This window comes from Mustela erminea, chromosome 13 (genome assembly GCF_009829155.1).
Source record: "Mustela erminea isolate mMusErm1 chromosome 13, mMusErm1.Pri, whole genome shotgun sequence".
In the NCBI taxonomy this organism is placed as follows: Eukaryota; Metazoa; Chordata; class Mammalia; order Carnivora; family Mustelidae; genus Mustela; species Mustela erminea.
This window is the reverse complement of record NC_045626.1, coordinates 2417037-2439307: the sequence shown is the minus strand read 5'-3', so window position 1 is coordinate 2439307 and position 22271 is coordinate 2417037. Positions and strand designations below refer to the sequence as shown.

At 51.5% G+C, this 22271-nt stretch overlaps 1 protein-coding gene across 4 annotated transcripts in view; it reads left to right on the top strand.

Annotated features, from left to right (window-relative positions):
• Positions 1-3854: 3854 nt before the first annotated feature.
• Positions 3855-22271, top strand: part of ZNF236 (zinc finger protein 236) — a 102514-nt gene continuing 84097 nt past the window's right edge. Inside the window, exons 1-3 of one of the 4 annotated variants that reach the window (XM_032310281.1) lie at positions 3855-3998; positions 16798-16940; positions 18175-18339. In XM_032310281.1, coding sequence (XP_032166172.1) covers positions 3944-3998; positions 16798-16940; positions 18175-18339 — 363 coding nt within the window. In that variant the 5' untranslated portion in view covers positions 3855-3943. Of the gene's footprint in view, positions 3999-4748; positions 5574-9024; positions 12853-15213; positions 16337-16797; positions 16941-18174; positions 18340-22271 lie in introns of those variants that run through there. The other 3 variants (XM_032310282.1, XM_032310280.1, XM_032310283.1) reach the window with 3 other exon arrangements.

Sequence of the window (22271 nt, the reverse complement as noted above, 5' to 3'; positions counted from 1 at the left end):
ACCTAGAATTGTTTTAGCAGAAAAAGCATCTTTTAAGAATGAGGGCAGAATAAGGACATCTTCAGGTACAAAAAATGACAGAACGTTGCTGCTAGTCCTGTCTCTCGGTGAAACGGTGAGAGTGTACGTGAGGCAGAGAGAGAAGGTGAAGTCTGGGGACATGACGAGGGCAGAGGACAAGAAAAATCAGAATATAAGTACACGGGGATATGTGAGTGTATTCACACAGATTAGACTAAAGAAAACAAGAGTATCTTTTGCAGTTTACAGTAGAATTAAAACACCAAACAATAGGTCATAAATTAGGAGAAAGGAAAAGATGTTAACCTTCGGCTTTCCTAAGTACCGTCCTGAAGTCTGTGCCCGGCCCTCACGGAAGGAGCACGTACGTCACTTTCAAACTAGCGAAGGGACCGAGGAGCACGGGCCGGCGGGGAAGGTCCGTCCACACAGAGGAAGAAACTGGAGAAAAGCAAACTTAGCTGACATGGGACAAACGGAAAGCGAAAAATAAGAAATATTTTTCATCCTGTGTTTAAAAAAAAAAAAAGACCAATACCAGAGGCAAGTGCAACAAGCAGCATCTTATTAAAAACAAACAAAAAAAACCCCCCAAAACCACCGGCCATAACCTGGCAGTCTGTCGACCATGGAGCGGGCGCGCGACGTCTCGCAAGGAAACGCTCCACAACAGCACACGCGGACGGCCACAGGCATCGGCTTCGTATCACAAATGCGCGTGACGCAAAGATGCAAGCCCCAGACGAACTCGGAAAACTCGGACAAAGCTGAAAACTGACCAAGACTTCATTTATCCAAAGACATCTAAAAAGCCCGCGCAGCCATAAAGGCAAAGGGCTGTCATGTTGTCGGGAGAGCAGACGCCTCTAGGGAGAGGACGCCCCAAGGGAGATGCTCAACTGCGTCTTCGGGGGAGGTGGCCTGTCCTCTAGCTGTGCCTTGTGTGCTGGTTCGGGGGGGGCTATGTTTTTCCCCCTTTTTATGTCTGCTTTAGGAATCAATTTAAAAATGAGCCGGAGGGAACCTCGGAGACACCCAGGAGCCGGAGCCCAGAAACGGACGCGCGCCAGCGGCCGAGACGGAGTCCTGAAGACAGAGAAACTGGACTGACCAGTGAGGAAGGAGACGAAGACGGTAATAAAAACCCCCACCAAAGAGACGACCAGTAGCAGACGGTTTCACCAGTGAGTTCGACTGAACATTAAAGAATAACATGAATCCTTCTCAAACTCTTCCAAAAACCTGAAGAGGGAAATACTCTCCAACTCATTTTATGAGGCCAGGAGTATCCTGATACCAAAGCCAGGTAAGGATACAAGAAAAACAAAACTATATGCAATATTCCTGGTGAATGAATATACGCAAAATTTTCAATAAAACACTAGCAAACCGAGGGCAACAGCCCATTAAAAGAACGTACACCACGATCAAGTATAATTTATCCTTGGAAAGCAAGGTAAATTAATGTGATACACCACCTCATTAATAGAACAAAAGATACATGTTCAATACATACAGAAAAAAAAATTTGATAAAATTCAACATCCTTTCATGACAAAAGCTCCCAACAAATTGGGTACATAAGGACGGCATCTTAACATAAGAAAGGCCCTCTCTGATCAGCCCACAGCGAACGTCATACTCAGCGGTGAGCTGTTCAGAGCTTTCTACGCTCGGGAAAAAGACAAGGGTGTCCACTCGGACTACTCCTACTCAGTATCCTACTACAAGTCCTAACCAGAGCAATTAGGCAGGAAATAGAAACAAAAGGCATCCAAGTCACAAGGGAAGAAGTAAAACCGTCTCTGTGTACAGATGGTATGTGTATGGACAGTAAAAAAAAGAAACAAAGTTATGAAACTACATAGGAATACAGCTGTTCTCTGTGGACAGGTGAGAATCTTGTAACTAATCACATCTACTTCTACCTGGAATTGAATTTCCTATTCACTTTTTTTTTTTTTTTTAAACTACATAGGACTTCCTAGTTTAGGTACTTATTCCCTTGGGTTTTCTAATTTCTTCCTGTATCCTGATTTCCTCATCTATGTTTTACTGATATAAATTGCTTCAAATCATTTTCAGAACAGAATTTTACATACATACATACATATTATCATCCAAATTGACTTACAAATGCCCCAAGATTCTTATAATCTGAGTCCAATCTTTTTCTCAGCCTTATACCTGTCCTAGGCCTGATATGCATATGTAATGGTCATATTTTGTCTAAACGTATGTGTATTTGTTTTGATCCGAGCGTGTACACGGGTGAACAAGTAAGCACATATGGTTTGCACCCTGGACTCTCCCTGGGCTGTGCACCCTCCATCGAATTTAGCCCCTCTGAATGTCAGCACTATGCTCTGTAGAATGGCACCTTGCACGATTATGTACAACGCTCAAATGTGAGCAGTAAAAACGATGTTAATATTTGCTCTTCTTTCGCTGATGTCGGAGGTTCAGTAACCTCTCTGAGCTCATTTCTCTTTAAATAGGATTCTCCGCCTGTTTTTTTCTTTCAGGATTTGAGTATCAGGATTTGGATGAATACGTGCAAACAAAAGTGAACAGATAGAAAGCACCTGAGAAAATACACCCCCTCCCCTTTTTACCCTGTTCCCTCTCCCTGGGAAGCCCTATTCTTACCATCTCTGGGCAGAATGCAGGCATTCACCAAGTTTTACTTAAGAGTGTCTTTCCTATTTCTGTTTCCAACCATAATTTATGTCGTCCTCAACTTTCTCCATCACGTTTTAAAATCTGTATCATTATTGGCCACTTTTGTCTTTCTTGTCCCATGGCTGCAAGTTTTTGAGGGGAAGACATGGTTTTCCCCTTGTGGCCCCCGGAACGCCTGGCCTGCAGGGGTCATCGCGGCGCGCGGCCTCACTCTCCCGCGGACCGGGACCGCCCCCGGCTGGCGGGGGCAGCGGATGGCTTCCCGCGCGGCCCCGCACTCCCGGTTCCGCGGAGGTCGGCGCGGGCACAGCGGGATCCACAGACGCACCCACGTGCAAGCGGACACTGCGGCTCGCCCTCCGCCCACGGCCCTGCCCCAGAAGCGCGCGTGCGGCTGGGCCCGGGGCGGCAGCGCCGCGGCCCGCAGGTACCTGGACGCCGGGCAGGTACCTGGACGCCGGGCACTCCGAGGCCCCGGCACACCAGGGACCCCGGCTCCGACCCAACCCGCCCACCAGCTCCTGCTCACCACCTGGCCGGGTCGGCCGCACCTTTGCTGCTGTCCTGACGGCTGTCCCAGCGGTGACGTCGGCTGGACACGCGCTGGGACGGCTGCCCGGCTCAGCCCAGGGCCGGGGGGGACCGAAGGGGACCACAGCACCCCGCTCCCCACGCGTGCTGTCCGTCGGGACTAAGGGGTGACCACGGCCCGCCCGCCCCACCCAGGCCGGCCGTCGGGACGGGAGGGGGGGACCCAGAGTGACCTCGGGCCCCCCGCCCTCTCCCACAGGGACCGGGGGGGAGGACTCAGGGCGAGCGCGGCCCGCCCGCCCCCCGCACGCCGGCCGTCGGGACAGCGGCCGCCAGGTGACCGCGGCCCGCGGCGCTCCGTCCTCACCAGGCCCGAACGCGGAGCGCGCATGCGCACGGCGCCGCTCCCCGCCCCCACCCCGCGCCCGCGCCCAACGCCCCCAACGCGGCCCGCCGGGCCATGGAACCCGCCGAAGTTGGCGCGGTTCTAGCTCCCCCGTTGGCGCGGTCCGGCGCCGTCCCCCCGTGACGCCCGCGGGCGCTCGGACCCGGCTCCGCGGCCGCCCGCCCGGGCCGCTCCGCCCGCCTCCGCCGCTCGGCCGGGCGCGCGCCGCGCCCCCGCGGCCGGTCCCCGCGCGTGCGCGCTCCGCCGAGCGTATGTGTGTGAGTGTGTGTGCGGCCGAGGGGTGGTCCGCCGCCGCCGCCGACGATGCCGCGGGGCCGCCCCCCGAAGCCCAAGGAGAGCGAGGCGCGCGGCGACACCGGTAAGCGGCTCCGGCCCGGCCGCCGCGCTGTGCCGCTCCGCGCGAATATAGTCCCCGGATGCGGCGCGGAGGGCGCCGGGAGCGGGCCGGGCCGGGGGCGGCGGGCCGGGGGCGGCCCGCGGGGCCCGGGCCGGGGTCGGGGCGGGGGCCGCCGCGCCGCGCCCCACGCCGTCCCCGCCGCCGCCGCCGCCGCCCCCGTCCCGGCGTCCGCGAGCGGGCGGACTGATACCGGCGCGGCGCGGCGGCCCCTCCGCCGGGCTGGGCCTACTTTCCTGGGCCGGGCGGGCGGCGGCGGGGCCGGGGGCGAGGTGCGCGCCGCCCTCCGCCCTCCGCCCTCCGCCCTCCGCCCTCCGTCCCCTCCCTCGCCCTCCGCCGCCCGCCGCCCGCCGCCCGCCGCCCCCTCCCTCGCCCTCCGGCGGCCGCCCCCCTGCGCCCTGCGCCCGCCCGCCCGCCCGGCCCGGCGCTCCCCGGCGCGGGAGGCCTTCCTGAGGGACGCGCCCTCCCCGGGGCGGGTCTCGGGGCGGCCGGGCCGGGCCGGCGTCTCCGGGGCCCCGCGGGGCACGGGCGGGCGGCTTCCCCACAGGCGGGCCGCGGAGAGGCGCCCGGCTCGGCCTGGTCGCCCCGCACTGCCGAGGGCGCGCTCGCGGCGCGGCCCCGCGGGGAGGCCCGGGCAGGGTCCGGGGAGGGTCCGGGGCGGGCCCGGGGCGCGCGGGCGCCGGGGGGCGGGGGCGGGGTCCCGGGGGCCGAGACCCGGGCGCCGCGGCGCTGGCAGAGGCGGCTGCGTGGGGGCCGGGCCGGGCCGGGGCGCGGGGACTCCGGGTCCTCGTCCCCTCGCCGGCCGCTGACGCAGCGCGGGGACCCCGGGCCCCTTCCCGGGAGCGGTCGGTGGGCTCGGGGCGCCGGGCTGCGGCCCCTGCGCTGCTCTTCGCGCCGGAGAAGGTCCCTTGCGGGAGCGGCGGAGCGGAGCGGGCCTCGCCGCGTGGAGCAGGAGGGCGGCGCGGGCGAGCGAGTGGCCCGGACCCTCGGGGTCGGCCGCGGGGCGGACACGCGGCCACGACGCGTCGGCATCTCACGGGATTGCGGAGGACGCGGCGCCCTCGCCGGCTGTGCGGGACCCGGGGGACGGCCGGACGGGAGCCCCGCGTCGGATGCGGGCCGCAGCGGGTCCTGAGGGCCGCGCTCCGCTCCCGCTGGCCTCGTCCCGTTCGGTCCTTTATGGCCCGAGAGAGCAGGTGCGGGGCGTCGCGGCGGCCCGCGGGGAAGGCGCCTCCACCCAAGGCCGGGGCACAGCCCCCGTCCCTGCCAGCTTCCCAAGTGGCCTCAGGGTCCACCTGGGTTTGTCCCGCCCTCAACGTACGAGTAGCCCCGGTCCCAGTCCTGCAGGCCGCTCACAGCGACTCTTGCAGCTTCTGCCTCGAAGCCGCATTGCCCTTGGCCTCCCCTTTCGGGGTCTGCGGGTGGACTTTCGGGAGGCTCGCCCTGCCCTAGGCCATCAGCCTGGGGGGGCTCGTGAAAGTGTAGATGAAGTGGCCACACCTTGATTAAGCCTCTTCAAAGGCTTGCTCATTCCTTAAGGTAAAGTCCACATTCCTGCGGGATCCTAATTGATCTGGTCCTGTTCTCGGGGCTCCCGTGGAGGCCTGTGCCCTGACCTTCCTGAGAGGCCTCCTGCCCTTACTCTGTGTTAGGCCTGGTGCCCCAGCTCCCAGCAGAGGCCTCCCCCAGACCTGTCCGAGAGGAAGGTCGCGCACCGGCCGCCCTCGGCCACTGTGGTTCTCTCGGGTGGTTCCTGGAGACACTCGCAGGGCTGTGCCCGCCACGTATTCTCACAGCGACCCTGTCCGGTGATTTCACTCGCTCTCCGTGTGCGCTGGCCGTGGGGGTCGCTTCGGTTGCCCACGCCTCTGCTCGAGGCCACAGGCGGGTGGCCCCGGACTGTGGGAAGCTGTGGTGTTCTCATGCATTTCACTCGGAAATAACATGCTGAACATATCCCAAGTAAGATAGTTTGCAGGAAAATAAAACACGACATAGTGCAACAGAGGGAATACGTGAGGACTCCGGACATTGAAAGGATTTGTAATCTTTTTAATGAAGAAGAGAAAACTCTAATGAAGAAAACTTCTTAATCGCCTTTTTGAAGAATATATATTTCATAAAAGTGTGTATGTAATGGGGTTGTTTTTAAGTGAATAAATATTTTAAAACGTGCTCAGTTATAATTTTAATTTCTAATAGGGCAAATGATGATACAATGTGTATAAATTTAGAGTCTTTGGGGTCCTCAGTAATATTTAAAAATGTACAAATACCCTGAGATCAAAATGTTTGAGGACTGTTGCTCTGTCAGTTGACTGTCTTAATAATATTTCTCATTATCTGAAATACTTTTGTTTTCTGTTCCCATTATGGATTTTATTCTTAAGAGAAACCTGGAAGGTTGGTGGGGCTTTTTACAGATGGGGAACAGAGCTCAGAGAGGCTGAGTGGAGTGGAAGGTCCACTCTGCTGGTGTCAGAGATGGGACTTGACTCTGAAGTATGTGTTCCGTTATTTTTTCTTGTTGAATACAAGCCCCACACCGAGTCGCTAAATTTCTTCAACAAATGTGCGAAAGCACTTCCCGTGATGGGCAGGCCCTGCTCGGGGCTGGGTAGCAGAGCTCAGCTCCCCAGAGCAGGGTCCCTGCCTCTGCTCTTGAGGGCCGTGTGTGTCCTGTGATGGTGGGAGCACTGTTGGTGGTGGCAGGGAGCAGACACTCAAGGTCTGGAGTTCCAGAGGAACGGATGGCAGAATGGAAACCTCAAGAAGACATTGGGAGTAGGCCCACTAAACATTTCTTGGAGTAGTAATCAGCTTAGGGCATACATACAGCAGTCCCCCCATACCTGTGGTTTCTGCTCCCTGCGGTTGGAAGCAGGTGGCCCTCTTCTGACATGTTACCAGAAGGTCGTGGTAGCCTAACGCTGTGTCACGGTGCCTCGCTTGATGTCCCAAGAAGAAGAGTGAGTGCCACCTGGTAAGAGATGTAGAGGGAGAGAGACCACATTCACGGCTTTTACAGCAAACCGTTAGAGTTGCCTGTTTTATTACTGTTAATCTCTTACTGCACCTGATTTCCGAGTTAGACTCAGTGAGAGGTACGTCTGTGTGGGAGAAAACCGTACAGCTAGGGTTCAGCACCCTGTGGCTTCAGGCATGGGCTGGGGGTCCGGCAGTATACGTCACCTGTGCTGGAGGTCGGGGGGGGCGATCCTGGAGCGAGGGAAGCCTCCTGTGGGAGTCAGTGAGGGTCGTGTTTATTGAATGAGCATTTGCTTGGTCCCCAACACTGTCCTGGGGACATAAAGATGAGTGAGGTGGGGCTTTTCTCTTCATGGTACTTACTTTAGTTTACGCTAAGTCATGATGTGACCCTGATGGTCCTGTATGGCTTCCATTTGTTCTTTCTAGTGCAGTGGTACAAAGCTTTCTCCCAAGCTTGCCCTTAGGTGGCCCCTGCTCAGTTGTTTTCTGTTGGAGGAATATTTGTAATCCTTCATTTCTAGAGCGCTGAGACACACAGACCTTGAGTCAAATGAATAAGCAAGACTTCTCATGCTCAGATGATCAGTTTGGGCCATTTTGGCTGTGGATGACTTCAGGAACTCTACTTCTCTTGCCAAGGGGACTAGACTGCTAGGATGAGCTAAGAGCAGTGGGATTCAGCATACGCGGCGGCAGCAGACCCTGTTGGGTTTAAAGGTGATTCGGGCTTCAGCAGGCAGAACTGGCAGGACCAGGGTGAGGACAGGATCTGCTTAAAATACTAAGTTCCTAACGGTATTGGGAATCCAGGATGGACAGACGTCTTCATACAGGAGCACCCTTCATTCTCCATCGTTGAACTTTTTAGGTAGGCAGAGACTAGACTTCGTAGTATTTTGAGGAAAGTGTGTTAGGTAATACATCCAATTTAAAGATTTTATGATCCTGGAATCAAGTACTGAGTTAACAGGAGTTCAAAATCTTGGTCTTTCCCACAATAAAGCAAAAACATTTCATTATAAGCATTTATTAAAAAAAAAATACTGGTCTTTGACACAATTACAGCCTGGGAAAACCATACAAAATCGTAAATCTTTGTGAGATGAAGTCAGTTCAGCAGTTTTTAAAATGATGCTTACCCTATATCAGGGTCTTTGTATTTTCTCTGTGTACAGACCATGTCTCTGTGCTCAAGCAATTAGTGTTTTTCAAATTACATTTTAGTCTTAGAACTCATTACGTGAAATAACACGCAGGGTCTCAAGTGGTGGTTTTCACTCTTGGCAAAACATGGAGTTACCTGGGGGAGCTTTTAGAGACCCCAACGAGCAGGCCTTGAGTCCAGTCATGCCTGAGCCCATGAGGCGGGACCCAGGCATCGCTGATCTGCAGACTTCCCCGGGGTGGGGGGCACTGTGTGCTCAGGGCCTGACACCCCTGGTCTCGGGTCTAGACCAGCAAAGCAGGTCTGGTGGAAGGGCAGGAGACGGAGGGGTTCAGAGACGGACGGCCCCCGCCCAGGTGCCTTCCCCCGAAATCTCAGCGGAGTGGGAAGCTCGGCTTCAGTGGATTGACATGAACGCTTGATGCCAGAAGCAGTGCGAGCGGACGGTGTGCTCTGACCACAGGAGAAAACCGAACGGTTTGTGGGTCAGACAGCGCCCGCGAACTAGCGCAGTAGTAGGAGGCAGGAGGGGCAGGTGGTGGCCAGGTCTGGGGACCCGGGAGGACTGCGGAGCTCTGCTTGGTCCACGGGGGCACCTGCCGGCTCGGCTCCCTCTAACCGTGGCCGCGGCTTCCTGTTTTTCAGGAGAAGCCGCATGTGTGCATTGTTTGGAAGCCTTTATTATTGTATTTTAGTCATTATGTTAATTGACCAAAACATCGGCAGGGAAAGCGCCCAGACTTTAATGTGCTTTGTGAGCGGCCGCAGGCAGCCAGTGCCCAGGGCACCGCAGGCCCCGCACCTTCCCGCCGGGCACCGCAGGCCCCGCACCTTCCCGCCGGGCTGCCGCCTTCCCTGTCCGGCGCCGCTGTCCGCCTCTGACGCCGCGGCGGTTGGGCTGTTCTCGAGCTGCTCGGAGTTCGCGGTGTGACCCTTGTTTCTGGCTTCCTTCGTTTGGTGTGTGGTTGCGGATTGCCGCCGTCGTCACTTGGCAGGAACCAGTCCGGTTACGGGTCACCTGTTGTTCCATTACATAACACGCTGTCACTTTGTCCCTTCTCTGCGGCCCCGTGACTTGTTTCCAGTCGGGGCTGTCGCACACACGTGCTGCTGTGAGCGCTGCGTGTCCGGGTCCCGACAGACGCGGCCGGTCGGTTCCCCAGTGAGCCAGCAGCTTCTCCTCCCGCCGGGAGCGCCGCCTTCGCTCTGCCCGAGGACTGTTGTAGCCTTTCTGGTGTGCGCAGTGGTACTTTGAGTTTTAACCTGCAGTTCTGTGCTAATAGAGACCTTACGTTTCTTATCCGTTCGTTCTCTTCTGTGAGGCTGTCATTTAAGTCTTTCCGACTTTCCTACTGGGTTGAGTATCTTATTTTGAGTTCATAGACTTTCCTGTTGGTAGCAGTGTTAAGCCTGCGCAGAATCGAGCAGATAGTGCCTAGTTCCTGCATGTCCTGCACGTGCCTTATTCTCCCCCTCGAGCTGTCGCCTGCTATTAGCATCTGGTGTCAGTGTGATACACGTGTAACAACTCGTGAACCAGTTCTGACACATCCCTAGCTACTAAAGTCAGTACTTTACACGAGGGTTCATGGTCGCCACAGTTCTGCTTGCTCAAATGTCACACGGTTGGATCATACGGTGTGCGGCCTTTGCAGAACTGCCTTCTCTCGCTAAGCAGTGTGCTCTTAAGGATTCCTCACATCTCTTCATGGCTTGCTATGGTTCTTTTACTGCCGAATAATGCTCCATTGTCTGGATGCTCCAGTGGTTGTTTGTTTACGTTTTGAAGGCTGTCTTGGTTGCTTCCAGTTTTGGGCAGTTATAACCTGTTGTACACATTTGTGTGCAGGTTTTTGGCTCCTTTGGGTCAATGTAGAGGACCACTGTGCTGGATGGTCCAGTGAGACTGTGTTTGGCTTTGCAGGAAGTCACCAGACTCCTCCAAAGTGGTGGGGCCACTTTGTATTCTGCATTTTGCATTCATTTTGCGTTTTGCGAATGCATTGCATTTGCACCAGTAACGAATGAGAGTTGCTGTTGCTCCGCATCCGCTTCGGCTTTTGGTATTATTTTTATTGTTTTTTAATTTTAGTCTTTCTAACAGGGTTGCAGTGGTATCTCATTGTGTAAATTGCAGTTCCCTTATGAGACAGAATGCAGAGCCTCTGTTCGCATGCTGCCTTGCCATCTGTATATCTTTGGTGAAGAGCTCCGTCCCAGGAGTTCTTTAGATATACTGTGTATGAGTTCTTTGTACTTTCCTGTTCACTCTTTTAAGGGTATCCTTTCATGAAAGAAGTTCCTAATCTTATTATTGTCTAATTTATCAGTCCTTTCATGTTGCACTTTTGGGACCTGTGTAAGGAATGTTTGACAATTGTAAGATTATGAAGACCTTTTCCTGTATTTTCACCTAGAAGCTTTATTGTTTTACTTCTCACCTTGAGAGTGGTAATTCATCCTCTGCTGTCGAAGGGCATTTGCAAGGCTGTTGTAAATGACGCTTCTGTGAGCATTTTTAAACATGTGCTTTTGGTCCCTCTGTGTGCACATTTCAGTGGGATGCACCTAGGAGCGGAATTGCTGGGTTGGCAGGGTCTGTGTGTGGTCAGCTTTGGTCAGTGCTGCCAAATGGTTTTTGAGCGCCTGTCATGATGTTCACTCTCTCTAGTGGGATGTGAGGTTTCCGGTTGCTCCACATCCTCCTCTGTCCTTTTTTTTTTCCTGTCTTTTTAATTTTAGCCCTCCTAGTAGATGCGCAGTTTACTTTTCTAAAAGAGTATTTTTTGTTTCCTCTTTATCATACCTTGGATTTCTCACAACAGCCTCGTAGGTAAGCAGGATGGAGATCAGCCTCCCCTTTGGCTGAAGAACCAAGCTGAGCAGCAGATACCTGCTTCGCAGAGACCTTACTGAGCACTTAGCAGGACTGACATTCCAAACCTCATGACTCCCAGCCCTGCTTCCATCACCGTCTCCCTAATCTGTGACTGGTCACCCATGTTTTAATCTACAGATACCCATTTTTTAAGATATGTACATTAAAAATAGTATGTACCATGCGTGCATACTTCATTGGAAATTGGGACAGAATCTGGACTGGGCTCTCCACAATTTTCTGTGGTATCCTTTAGCTCTACTTGATTGTTGCAGTGCTAACATATGTAGTATGTTTGAGGAGCTGAGAAACATCATAGTGGCAGCAAATACATCCACAAGAAATTACTCTATTTATACAGAAAATCAGTTTTTTGCATTGTCTAAGGGAAGCATTATTCTCAGCAGTACACTCCCAGGCCCTGTTACTTTTAGACCTTGGTCCTTGAATTGTTTTAGCCAGATGGGGAGGCTATAGGCACTGGAGGTATTATTTTGTTGTAATCTGAACGCACCATTGTTTTGTTAAGTTGGGATAATGCGTGTGGTGTTTAAGTGTACACCCACCAGAGTCTAAAGTCTTTAGAAATAAAAATGTACACGTACTAAAAGCAAATATTTGAAAGAGGATTGATACTCCTTTTAAAATAGAGACAGTTTCATAATAGGAGGCTTGAAAAGGAAAGTCCGCACAGATACAAGAGCTGACAAAGCGGGCATATTGAAGGCACATCTGGGTAAAGGGGAACTTTGCTGTGGGAATGTGAGCGACCTGAGCCTGGCAGGGACTGTTTAGTGAGTCTCTGACCCGGTATTTCTCTTTAACTCTGTGTCAGGTAATATTTCATATCATTTATCATGAAGCCAGTATCAGGGTTTCAGACTCTAATTGTCTCACTGACACCACTTATGGTTTAGACAAGCAGGGTACTTTGACCTGACTCCCAGTTGTGACTGTATTTTATGCTGAAAGACTAAACAGAGTTAGTCTTACAATTGACATAAAATACTGTTGGTAAAACCCACGTTCACTTGCTGTTTTTACAGTAGGCACAAGGTTGAGATTGGGGTCTCATCTCAGGAATCATGACCTTGAGAGGCATGGGAGCCTGATTAATTAGGAGAGAGTCTTAAACTGTGAGTTCAAGATTACTTCTAGTTCTGCCCCGGCTAATTGTGTGATTTTGACCAAGTGACTAAGTTTTTTTGGGGTCTTAGTTTCCTTAGCTCTTCAACAGGGGACGGAGTGTAGAACTCAGCTTTTCCCCCGTAGTAAGTTTTCTTCCTTCTCAACCTAACCTCTTTGGAATAGGTAATACATTATAATGCTTTGAATTTAAAAAACATGGAACATGTGCCAGGCTTTGTGCCAGGCTTTGGAGATACAGTGACGGAGTAGAAAGATGTCAGGGGTGCAAGCACTGCAGAGTTTGATCTGAAAAAGTCCAGCTGTGCTCAGACCTGAAAGACCAGTATGGGACGAACAGGAGAAAACAGGAGAAGAAACTAGAAAAGAGTAGAAATAACACACGCGTGCACACACACACACACACACACACACACGAAAGTAAGGAGGAGAAGGTGTGGTAGCTGAAGTGGGGTCCTACTGGAAGTAGGGGTGACAGTTGTCAGACTTCTTGAAGGCCTGTTTGGTGACCTCAGAAAGCATCCTGATGTCAGAATGAAAAGCTGAGAAAATGCCTCCATGGTTAGCTGGGCTCTTGGGGACAAGATCTTGGAAGACGCCTGGATGGCTCAGTGGGTTAAGGTCTGCCTTCCGCTCAGGTCGTGATCCCCGGGTCCTGGGCTCCAGTTCCTTATCAGGCTCCCTGCTCAGCGGGGAGTCTGCTTCTCCCTTTGCCCTTCCCCCTCCCCCTGCTCGTGCTTATGGGATCTCTTTCTCTCATATCAATCAATCAATCAATCAATCAATAAACTCTGTCGACGGGCCTGTTGAGAGAAGTAGAGATTTCAACTACTTTTTGGAAGATTTTTATTCAAAACAAAACAAACAAAAAAAACAGATGCAAAGTTAGGGAGTTAGTTTAGAAACTGAAATGGGTGTATCCCATTTTAATATCAAAAATGCCTCCACAGGATTTACGGATGGCCGAGATCCTCAGTGCCTAGTGCTTAAGGGTTTAAGTTTAGGGAGAGGCAAATTGGGGTTGAATCAGTGGAATGCTGCAAGTGCAGTTTGCTCAACCGTCACGTATCACAGAGAGGCATGTAGTGTAAGAGATCCAGCAGGGCGCCTGGCTGGCTCAGTCCGTGGAGCAGGGGGCTCTTGATCTTGGGGTTGTAAGTTCGAGCCCCACATCGGGCGTAGCGATCACTTAAAATCTTAAAAAAAAAAAAAAAAAAAAAGATCAACTTAGCTCTTTAGATTGGAGATAAGGACAGACCTTTTAGTTGACTGGGCTGATTGCTGTGTCGGTCTTGGGAGAAGAGCAGTTTGTGGACTTGTCCAGGCCCCATCACGGGCCAGCCTGCATGATGCTGTGGCGGAGCGTGGCTGTGGAGGGCCGGCCAGGCCAGCGGAGGCGAGGGAGAGTGTGTGGAGGCAGCCGTGCTGCTGAGCCGCTGCTAGGCTCTTGTCGCAGAAGCGTCCGGAAGCATTCTCTTATTTAATCTGCAAACTCGGAGGTTGGCTTTATTATCCGGGGGCTGGCTGATAAGTAGTTATTCTTACATACTACTGAGAACGTCTACGTAAAGAGCTAAATTGATGTTGGATGAGTTCACATTTTTTCAAGGAAACAGCTGCTCAGACAGTTTCTGGTTTTTGCCATCGGTTTGTGTTTACATTTGGTAGTGAATTTGAGTTCTTGGTTCGGGAAGGGTGAGGGGTGAAGAGAACGGGGTCGTGTGTGTGTGCGTGTGTGTGTGAGTGAGGCGGCGGTCTCGGTAAACCAGCTGGAATCCGCCGCGGGGTCCCCCTGCCTGCCTGAAATCTCACCGGGATCCCCGCGGGGTGCGGGGCCAGAATCCTGTCCCCGGTGAGCGTTTAGATTTGAGCGCTGCGGAATGCAGGTGGCTCCGTGCTTCTGTCGTGTGTGGGGGCCGCAGACACTACCTGTGCTGACTGGGGGGACACAAGGAGTACGTGGGGCCGGAGTCCCACGGGAAGCCCCTTGCGGGCGGCCTCCAGGGGGCTGACCGCTAAGAGGCTGCCCTTCGTGCGGCCGGGCTTTCCTGCCATCCCTGGCCCCGCGGGACGTCTGGTGGCCTCTGCGGCTGCAGAGTTTTCACGCGGCCCCGGCCGCCCCCGCGGCGGGTGAACGCGTGGACCGGGAGCGTTTGCAGGAGGTGTTCACAGGGCTCGTGGGCCTCCCGACGCGGGTCCTCAGGACCCGTCAATTTCCTGGACCTCTTTCTGGAAGACATACTCTGCGGACCAGAAATCTGAACGAGCTTGAAGAGGTGATAGGCAGAGGGTTAAGGCCTGGGGCAGGACCCAGAGAGGCAGTGAAGTGGGGATGAGGGAGCCCGGCTCCCCCGGGAGAGAGGGACGCGCTTCCCCAGTGCCGGGCCGGCCCGGGACAGAGCGGGCTCCACTGTGCCGGTCCGGAGATGCTGTGGATTTTTAAATTACGTTCAGTGTGGACACTAAAGCATGCTTTCCCCTCCAGTTATGCCTTAACTGGAGTTAGCATTGTTTTAAGTTTGTCTTTGAACCAAATTAATATTGTATTATCGCTGGGGGAGGAGACTTCGTGAAAATGGGATTGATTCTGTTTTGAGCTTTGTTAGAGAGGGAAATCTTGCTGCTTAAAATAAATATCTTCTCTGGAAAAATCTTAATTCATAAAGCAAAACAATGTTGTTTTTGATTTTAAATGTGTAGTTTCTTTTCTCTTAGGGTTTTATCTGTCAGTTGTAGTTAATTACATCCTTTCTCCTCTAGGGTAACTTGAAGCAGTTTCAACATGAGAAACTGTGAACATTGTTTCATTCTACTTCCTGAAATAGCCTTTTAATTTTGCTTTTTTTTTTTTTTTTGGTAAAGATTTTCTTTATTTATTAGAGATCTCAAGTAGGCAGAGATGGGGCAGAGAGAGAGGGAAGCAGGCTCCCTGCTGAGCAGAGAGCCCGATGCGGGACTCGATCCCAGGACCCTGAGATCATGACCTGAGCCGAAGGCAGCGGCTTAACCCACTGAGCCACCCAGGAGCCCCTTAATTTTGTTTTCTGGTGAGGAGCTCCCTCATGACTTCATTCAGCCATTAGGTGGAAACACTCACTAGAGTTTTAAAACACAATTTTCAACACATATTTTACTTGTACACTCCCAATGTCTAAACTACTTCTTTCCATAGTATAAACTTTCCCAAAGGGAATAATATATCACTTGACATGGTCCCAACCATCATTTTATTTGGGCCCAGAGAGTGTAAACCATTTTGTTACTAATTGAGCTATAGTAGAAATTTTGAATACATGGTCTTTGAACATAATGTGGATATAGTGACGAGTAAATACAACAGGAGTTCTGTGGTGGCCCATTCTGTTTCTGGATGAGGTTGAATTATATTAGTGTTTCTCGAAACTGTAATCTGCTAATCTGTAATCTGCTTCACTCAAGGGTCTGCCGGAGGAATTTGGGAAGGGGTCGCCCGCCTTCTCCATGGCTCTGTCTGCTCCCGTCTCCTCTGTGGCCGCCGCCGCCTGCCACTGGAGGCTTCCTCAGTTCTTGCTGGCGCAGATGCCAGTGTAGGGGTGGGGACTTCTGGCCCAAGCTGGGCTGCAGGTTGTTTTCTCAAAGGAGGGACTTAAAAGGTCTGTTGAAAATCGGGAATGCCGGTGTTTACCGCACGGACTTTTGAGAAACAGGAGACTTTGGAGCTTACTTGAGTCTTAAAATCAACCCTACTTTACTTCCAGATTTCCAGATTTCAATACTTTTGAGTCAAATTTGATACAAAGAATTGTATATAATGTAGTTCAAGTTTTTGTGTCATTATTATGTGTTATATATATTTGTGCCTAAATTGTAAGACTTGGAGTATATTATTTTAAAGAACTGTAGAGGTTTAGGACATCTTTATTTTCTGAGATTCCTGACAAATTATTGTGAGTAGTACATATTTTTACTTGAAAATACTTTTGTGTTTATAGCCGTTGACCTACGTGGGTCCGTAGAAGCACGTCATGAAGCCTAGGGATTGTCCAAAGCGCTGTGGACAAAGGTGTTCCTAAACCCTGGCCATGTGGCAGAACGGAAGTTTTTCCTCTCTGACTTAATCTTGCTCTGCAGCAGTTTTCAGAGGTAGATTGAATTAGTGAATTAGCTTTTATGCTTCTACTCAAGTTTTGTTTGCTGAGCGGCTTGAGATGATCCGTGTGGGCTACCGATGGACTTAGAGACGAAATGCCTCTGGGATTTCCAGTGACTTTGAAGCCGTATGAAGCATGAAGGCAAGGCTAAGAGATGTCGTGGCTTTTGCGTGTCTTTGGGTGGATGTCAACTCGGCAGTTTAGTTTCAGGTTCTAACGACTCTACCAGCAGAGGCTTACAGTCCTGCTGTCCTGTGCCTCAGTCTTCCCAGCATTCCTTGTGTCTGCCCTAAAATCACGTCCTTTCGAAAAACTGAAGACACCATTAATTTCTTCAAAATTCTCCCGTTAATTTCTGGCGTAGTTTCTAAACAATAACCACGTAATTTAGTTTTATTTATGTGATGAGAATAACAACTGGTCTTTATTGTCTATACTTATGCAATTTTATAGATGGAGTTTTAACACTGAACACGGAGAACACTAATTATGCCTATCAAGTTCCAAACTTCCGTAAGTGTGAGATCTGTCTGCTATCTTTTCCAAAAGAGTCCCAGTTTCAACGCCACATGAGGGATCACGAGCGAAATGACAAGGTATGTATTCTCAAGAGGGTTGTCAGAAATGTGAGCGTTGAAACTGGAGGTATTGTAACAATTGGCAAGCCAAACACAAATTTTTCTTGTAACTTAGATCCCTGAATTGTGGGGCACTTTATCTTCACGAACACCTACCTTGACGTTCCGTGCTTAGCTGTAGTCGTATTCCTAAGCCTTTCCTGGTTGGTGAGGTGACGTGAGAGTTGGTCTAGCGAATCTGTGTGTCAGAGTTCTGAGTCCGTGGACAGAGAAGCCATCTCAAAGCAGGACTTGGAGTGGGGTCGGTTCCTGAGTGACTGTGCAGAACCGGAGTATCTTGATGTGTTTATCTCCAGCAGGGAGTGTTATCTCCAAGTAGGCTTGCCTTTGCAGTGGTTTTCCTGGGGTTTTCCATTGCATCTCCGCAGGGAGTAACACTTAAGAGACTGGAATCCTTTTTTGCAGGGGCCCTTGCGGACTCGGTTAAGAGTATTAGTGTCTTAATGGAATGGTGTCCCTGCCAGATATAAAATGGCAGTTAAAATGACCATTAAAAAATGACCGTTGATTTCCCCTAGGTTTGGAGCACATAGGTCAGGACAATGCCAGGGACCTCTTCTCGAGGGAACAGAACATGACTAACTGGCTTTGTTTTCAGCGCGACTGTGAACTAGAATATATGATAACACATACTGTTGCTAGTACCGGTATCAGCTGTATTACGCTCCTAAGTTGAAAATCTGAAAATACGGACTCTCTTGTGCCTTGATATTCAGAGAGAAATACCAGTGATTATCTTTCTGCAAGGAAGTGGCAGAATGCCTTTCATTTGGGGAAAATTTTAGACTGCGATAAGCAACTGTCTTAACATCTAGTGAAGGATTTTATGATTACTGATTCTACTTGAAGTGACTCGTTAGAGCAGTGGAGTTGGTCAGAAAAGAGGGAAAAATCCACCCGCGGGAGCCGAGTCCCTCACACTCCTGTTGGTGGAGACTTCCGGGTACACGTCCATGCAGCGCGTTTTACTCAAGGTGTGTTCTGTTCTGCATGCGTGAGTGGTCGCCTTATAATCCTTTGAGAAACTCTGTAAGGAGCTTTGCTGTGTCCATTTTGGATTTACCGACTTAGGTGTGGGACAGACCAGAAGTTCTTAGATCACCTGTAGATTATGGTACTTGTTGATATTTGAATGGCATTTATTGTGGAAAGATTGTATTTCAGTGGCTTCTTGACTTTTCTCTCCAAATAGCCACATCGATGTGACCAGTGCCCCCAAACATTTAATGTTGAATTCAACCTGACACTTCACAAATGCACCCACAATGGGGAAGAGCCTACCTGTCCTGTGTGTAACAAGAAATTCTCCAGAGTGGCTAGTCTCAAAGCGCATATTATGCTCCATGAAAAGGAAGAGGTAATTATTTTGGCCTATACTTTGTTCATGGATTTTTAAATGCATCTAATCCTTAGGGGGACTGTAGGTATCAACTAGTTTAACAAGCCTTTCCTACGGATTTCAAGGAGTTTGTTATCATTCAGTGTGCCTTGCCTGACTCTCTACGCCACTGACAGAACCGTTTGTTTTCTGGCCTGTCAGTACCTTAGGGCAGACACCTCAGTGTGTCCTGTATCTGGAGGACCCAGACAGGCCCACGTAGGATTCCGCAGTGGTCCAGAGAAAACGTTCTGGCTCTGGAGTCGGAAGCATCTCCTTGCTTGGCTTCTGGATCCACTGACATGTGGGAATTTGGGAAAAGAGGAGATATTCACGGTGACCCAGAGCCGTTTACACAGCACAGTGAGCCCTTCCGAAAGGCCCACAGCTGTCGCTGTGGGATGACAGGGCTGCGCGGCTGCCGTGTGAGCGGGGGCTTCCTGTTGCTGGGGTGGGCGGGCCCGACTTGGAGTACAGATGGCTGTTGCTTTCTGAATATTAAGCCCCCATGTCCCTGATTACTATTGTGTGAAATTAGGAAAATGCAAACGGTAAAAAGAAAGTAAGTTACCTTTATTCTGCTGTCCCGGGTGGGTTGTAGAAAACTGGGGTACTTTCCTCCTGAGACAGAAAAACAAATACGGTATTTAAATTGCATATATAAAAATTAAGTTCATACTTTCTATACATGCTCATCTCCTTTTATACATCTTTACTTTTTAATATAAACTGTTTTTATCTTCGTAAAAGTTATTGTATAAATGTGTGTTTATTTTGGAACAAAATTAGAAACTAAAGATTAGCAAGAGCAATATTGTTAGAAGAACCAAGAATCATAGAATCTGGAGAGAATGCATGTGCAGTGTTTTAGACTTTTTTTTTTTTTTTTTTTTTTTTTTATATATGCTTTCCATAACTATTTAAGAATAGCTTTCTTTCTTTCTTTTTTTTTTTTTTTAAGATTTTATTTATTTATTTGACAGAAACACAGAGAGAGAGAGGGAACACAAGCAGGGGGAGTGGGAGAGGGGGAAGCAGGCCTCCCTCTAAGCAGGGAGCCCGATGCGGGGCTGCATCCCAGGACCCCAGGATCACGACCTGAGCTGAAGGCCGATGCTGAACGACTGAGCCCCCCAGGCGTCCCTGAAGAATAGTTTTTTAACTCAAAAATGTTTATGCTGCTGCTTTTTAACCTGCCCTTTTCCCCTGATCTATTTGCAGACGTGTCGCCCCCATTTTCACTGGCTGTAGGATGAATGTTCCCCCATGTCAGTATTTTAAGCTACTTTCTTAGTCTCTTGCATCCAGATACAGCGCAATGATATGCAATCATTTCTTCTGTTATTCCGCGTTTATTTATACTTTTTAAATACTCCCCATAGTGCATCTTCTTATGTATCTTTAATTATTTCATTAGGATAGATTCCTGTAGGTGGATCTGCTAGATTAATACTACTTTTTCACCTTCTTTGTAGAATGCCACATGACGTTCTAGAAAGCCTCTGCTGCTCCGCACCTTCCCCTGCCGAGGGCAGCTAGGCCTCGTCTCACTCATTGCTTTCTTGGTTTTTTTGAAAAGCAGAGAGCGCCTACGTTAAATGGTGTGTTAAAGTCCTCTGACCTGAGTTCTGCGTGCGCGTAGTTGGAGCCGTGAGTAGCCGAGGGAGCCAAGCGTGATTTCCTGTTCTTCTGGAAGTCGCTTCTGTGTCCTTCCCCAGGCATCCGGGTGCACGCAGATCTGCTCTGCAGCCCCGTCAACACGGGCCATCCATTCTGTGCCTTTTGTCTTGCGCGGACTGTGCCTCTGCTCTTGGGACACTTCCGTGCACGGGGCGGGGGGCGGGTGTCTCGGTCTTTTCATCGGCACGTGGCATTCCGGTGGACACACATACCGTGACCAGCAGGTTGCCCCGGTAGACTCATATGTGGTTTTCAGCCTTGTGTCTATACAAACAGGCTACAGCGAACAGACTGTCCATTTTCAGAATCTGGTTCTTGCACTTGCTTAGACGTACTTCCCAAATCTGAAATGATTTCCTAAAACCCCACCACATCTCACAGCGCAGGCGCACGTGGGGCACAGCACACACGTGCATTGTACAAGCGGGGTTCACACCGACCCTTCACCTCCAGTGTCCCCTTCCAGGACTCCCACAGGCCTCCCGCTGTCCTCCGCCACGGGGACCCGGGCTCCAGCACCGGCACACTCGTTCACACCTTTGCTCCGTCCTGTCGTTGCCTCTGACACAGTTTCGCAGTGGCCTGGCGCAGCCCGTCAGTCCACCCACTGAACGCCGTGTGGGATCCGAAGGACGTCGGGGCTCGGGGGTTCAGTCTGCGTCTTGTTTGCGGCCCGTCCCTTCCCAGGTGCACTAACTGCCCGTGACGTGGGTCCGGTTGGTGTGACCACAAAGACAGTCCCAGGCAGAGCAGGCGTTGAGGGTGGTGGGGGGGTCACTTTCAGTGTCTGGAGAGGAGCTCACTCTTACAAGTCAGAGTGGCAGGAACAAGGAGCGTCAGAAGAGCCGCGGCCTCCTGTGCCCTCCGCCCGGTCCTGCCAGGGCTCCCGGGCACCACCACCACCTCGTGTTTCCGCGGTGTCTTTGCTCTGTCTCTCTGTCATGATAAGCAAATGTTCGTGTGCTTCCTGTTTTCCTTTTCTGGTTTATTATTAATATGAACATTAGAATTTTGCCTCTTTTAAAAATCAGTTGGTATTTTCACTTTGAATTAAATTCTTAGATTGTTATGGGGAAGATGCATATGTTTACGGTACTGAGTCTTCATGGTCCAAACACTTCGTAGCTGTGCCCCCTTTCCCACGTGATAGGTAGACGGCGAACACCTGACTGGATGACGGGCGCAGGGAAGTTAATCAGATCGAACCCCAGACTTAGAAGCTCCCGTGGCGATGCTCTCAGGTCCCTCCCTCCTTGGGAGCTTGTATCACTTTACTGGCGGTCAATAAACCTTGCTTTGCTGCCACCAAAAACCCCCCCCAAAAACAAAAAAAAATCTTGGTACTGTTTTATTCATGTGGATTCTGTATGGTATTTAAGTTCTGAACGGTTCTAGGATTTTTACTAATGCCATCGCAGGGGCCTTTCTGTTGGGGGTTGGTCATCAGTCCACAGGGGAGAGGAGTGTTTTCCTGTTCGATTTGTCGCCTGCCGTCCTGCCAGATTCTCTCTGGGCTTTCGGCTGTGCGGCCCTGTCTACAAGTAGTGATAAGAATTTTTGTTTTCACTAGCGCGTGGGGGGGTGTTCTGAAATAACACAGCTGCTGATCATTGTAAGTCATCGCCGTATGTGGTGATGGTGTACCCCCTTCTTGTTTTGAGAAATTCCGCACTTGAAAATCCGGTGCAGTGAATACTTGGGAACAGTGAATCCCTTACCTGGATTGAGTTACAAAATTCGCCAGACACCAGCCCTGCCGTCCCTGCTGCGCGCCTTCCCGGGCTCCGTGACCGTCACACACTCCTGATGACAGAGCCCTCACAGACCCCAGAACGGCCCTCGCTGCGGCGGGTGGTGCTCAGAGACCCGAGGGGCTCCCGCTGGGCGGTGGCGGGGCCGCTGGGGGTCTGGAGCTTTCCTGCTCCCGCCCAGCCTGAGGGTGGTTTTTGTTCGTGTTCAGAGCTCCGAGCCCGGCAGCCCAGCAGGTCCTTGTCTGCCTCACTTAGCAGCCCCCGGAGAAGCGGCCCCACGCGGCTCGGGCCTGCACAGCCTTTACGCCCGGGACACCCCAGTCCACGCGGAGGGTCGCTGCACCCCGCCTTCCCCACGGTGACCCCCAGACCCACCTTCGCAGAGGCTCTCAGGCTCACATCTCCCCTGTGGGGGCCGGCGCCCCGGCTCCGCCGTGCGTCTGTCCTGCTGCGGCCTCGGCGGTCGCTGGGCGGTGGAGA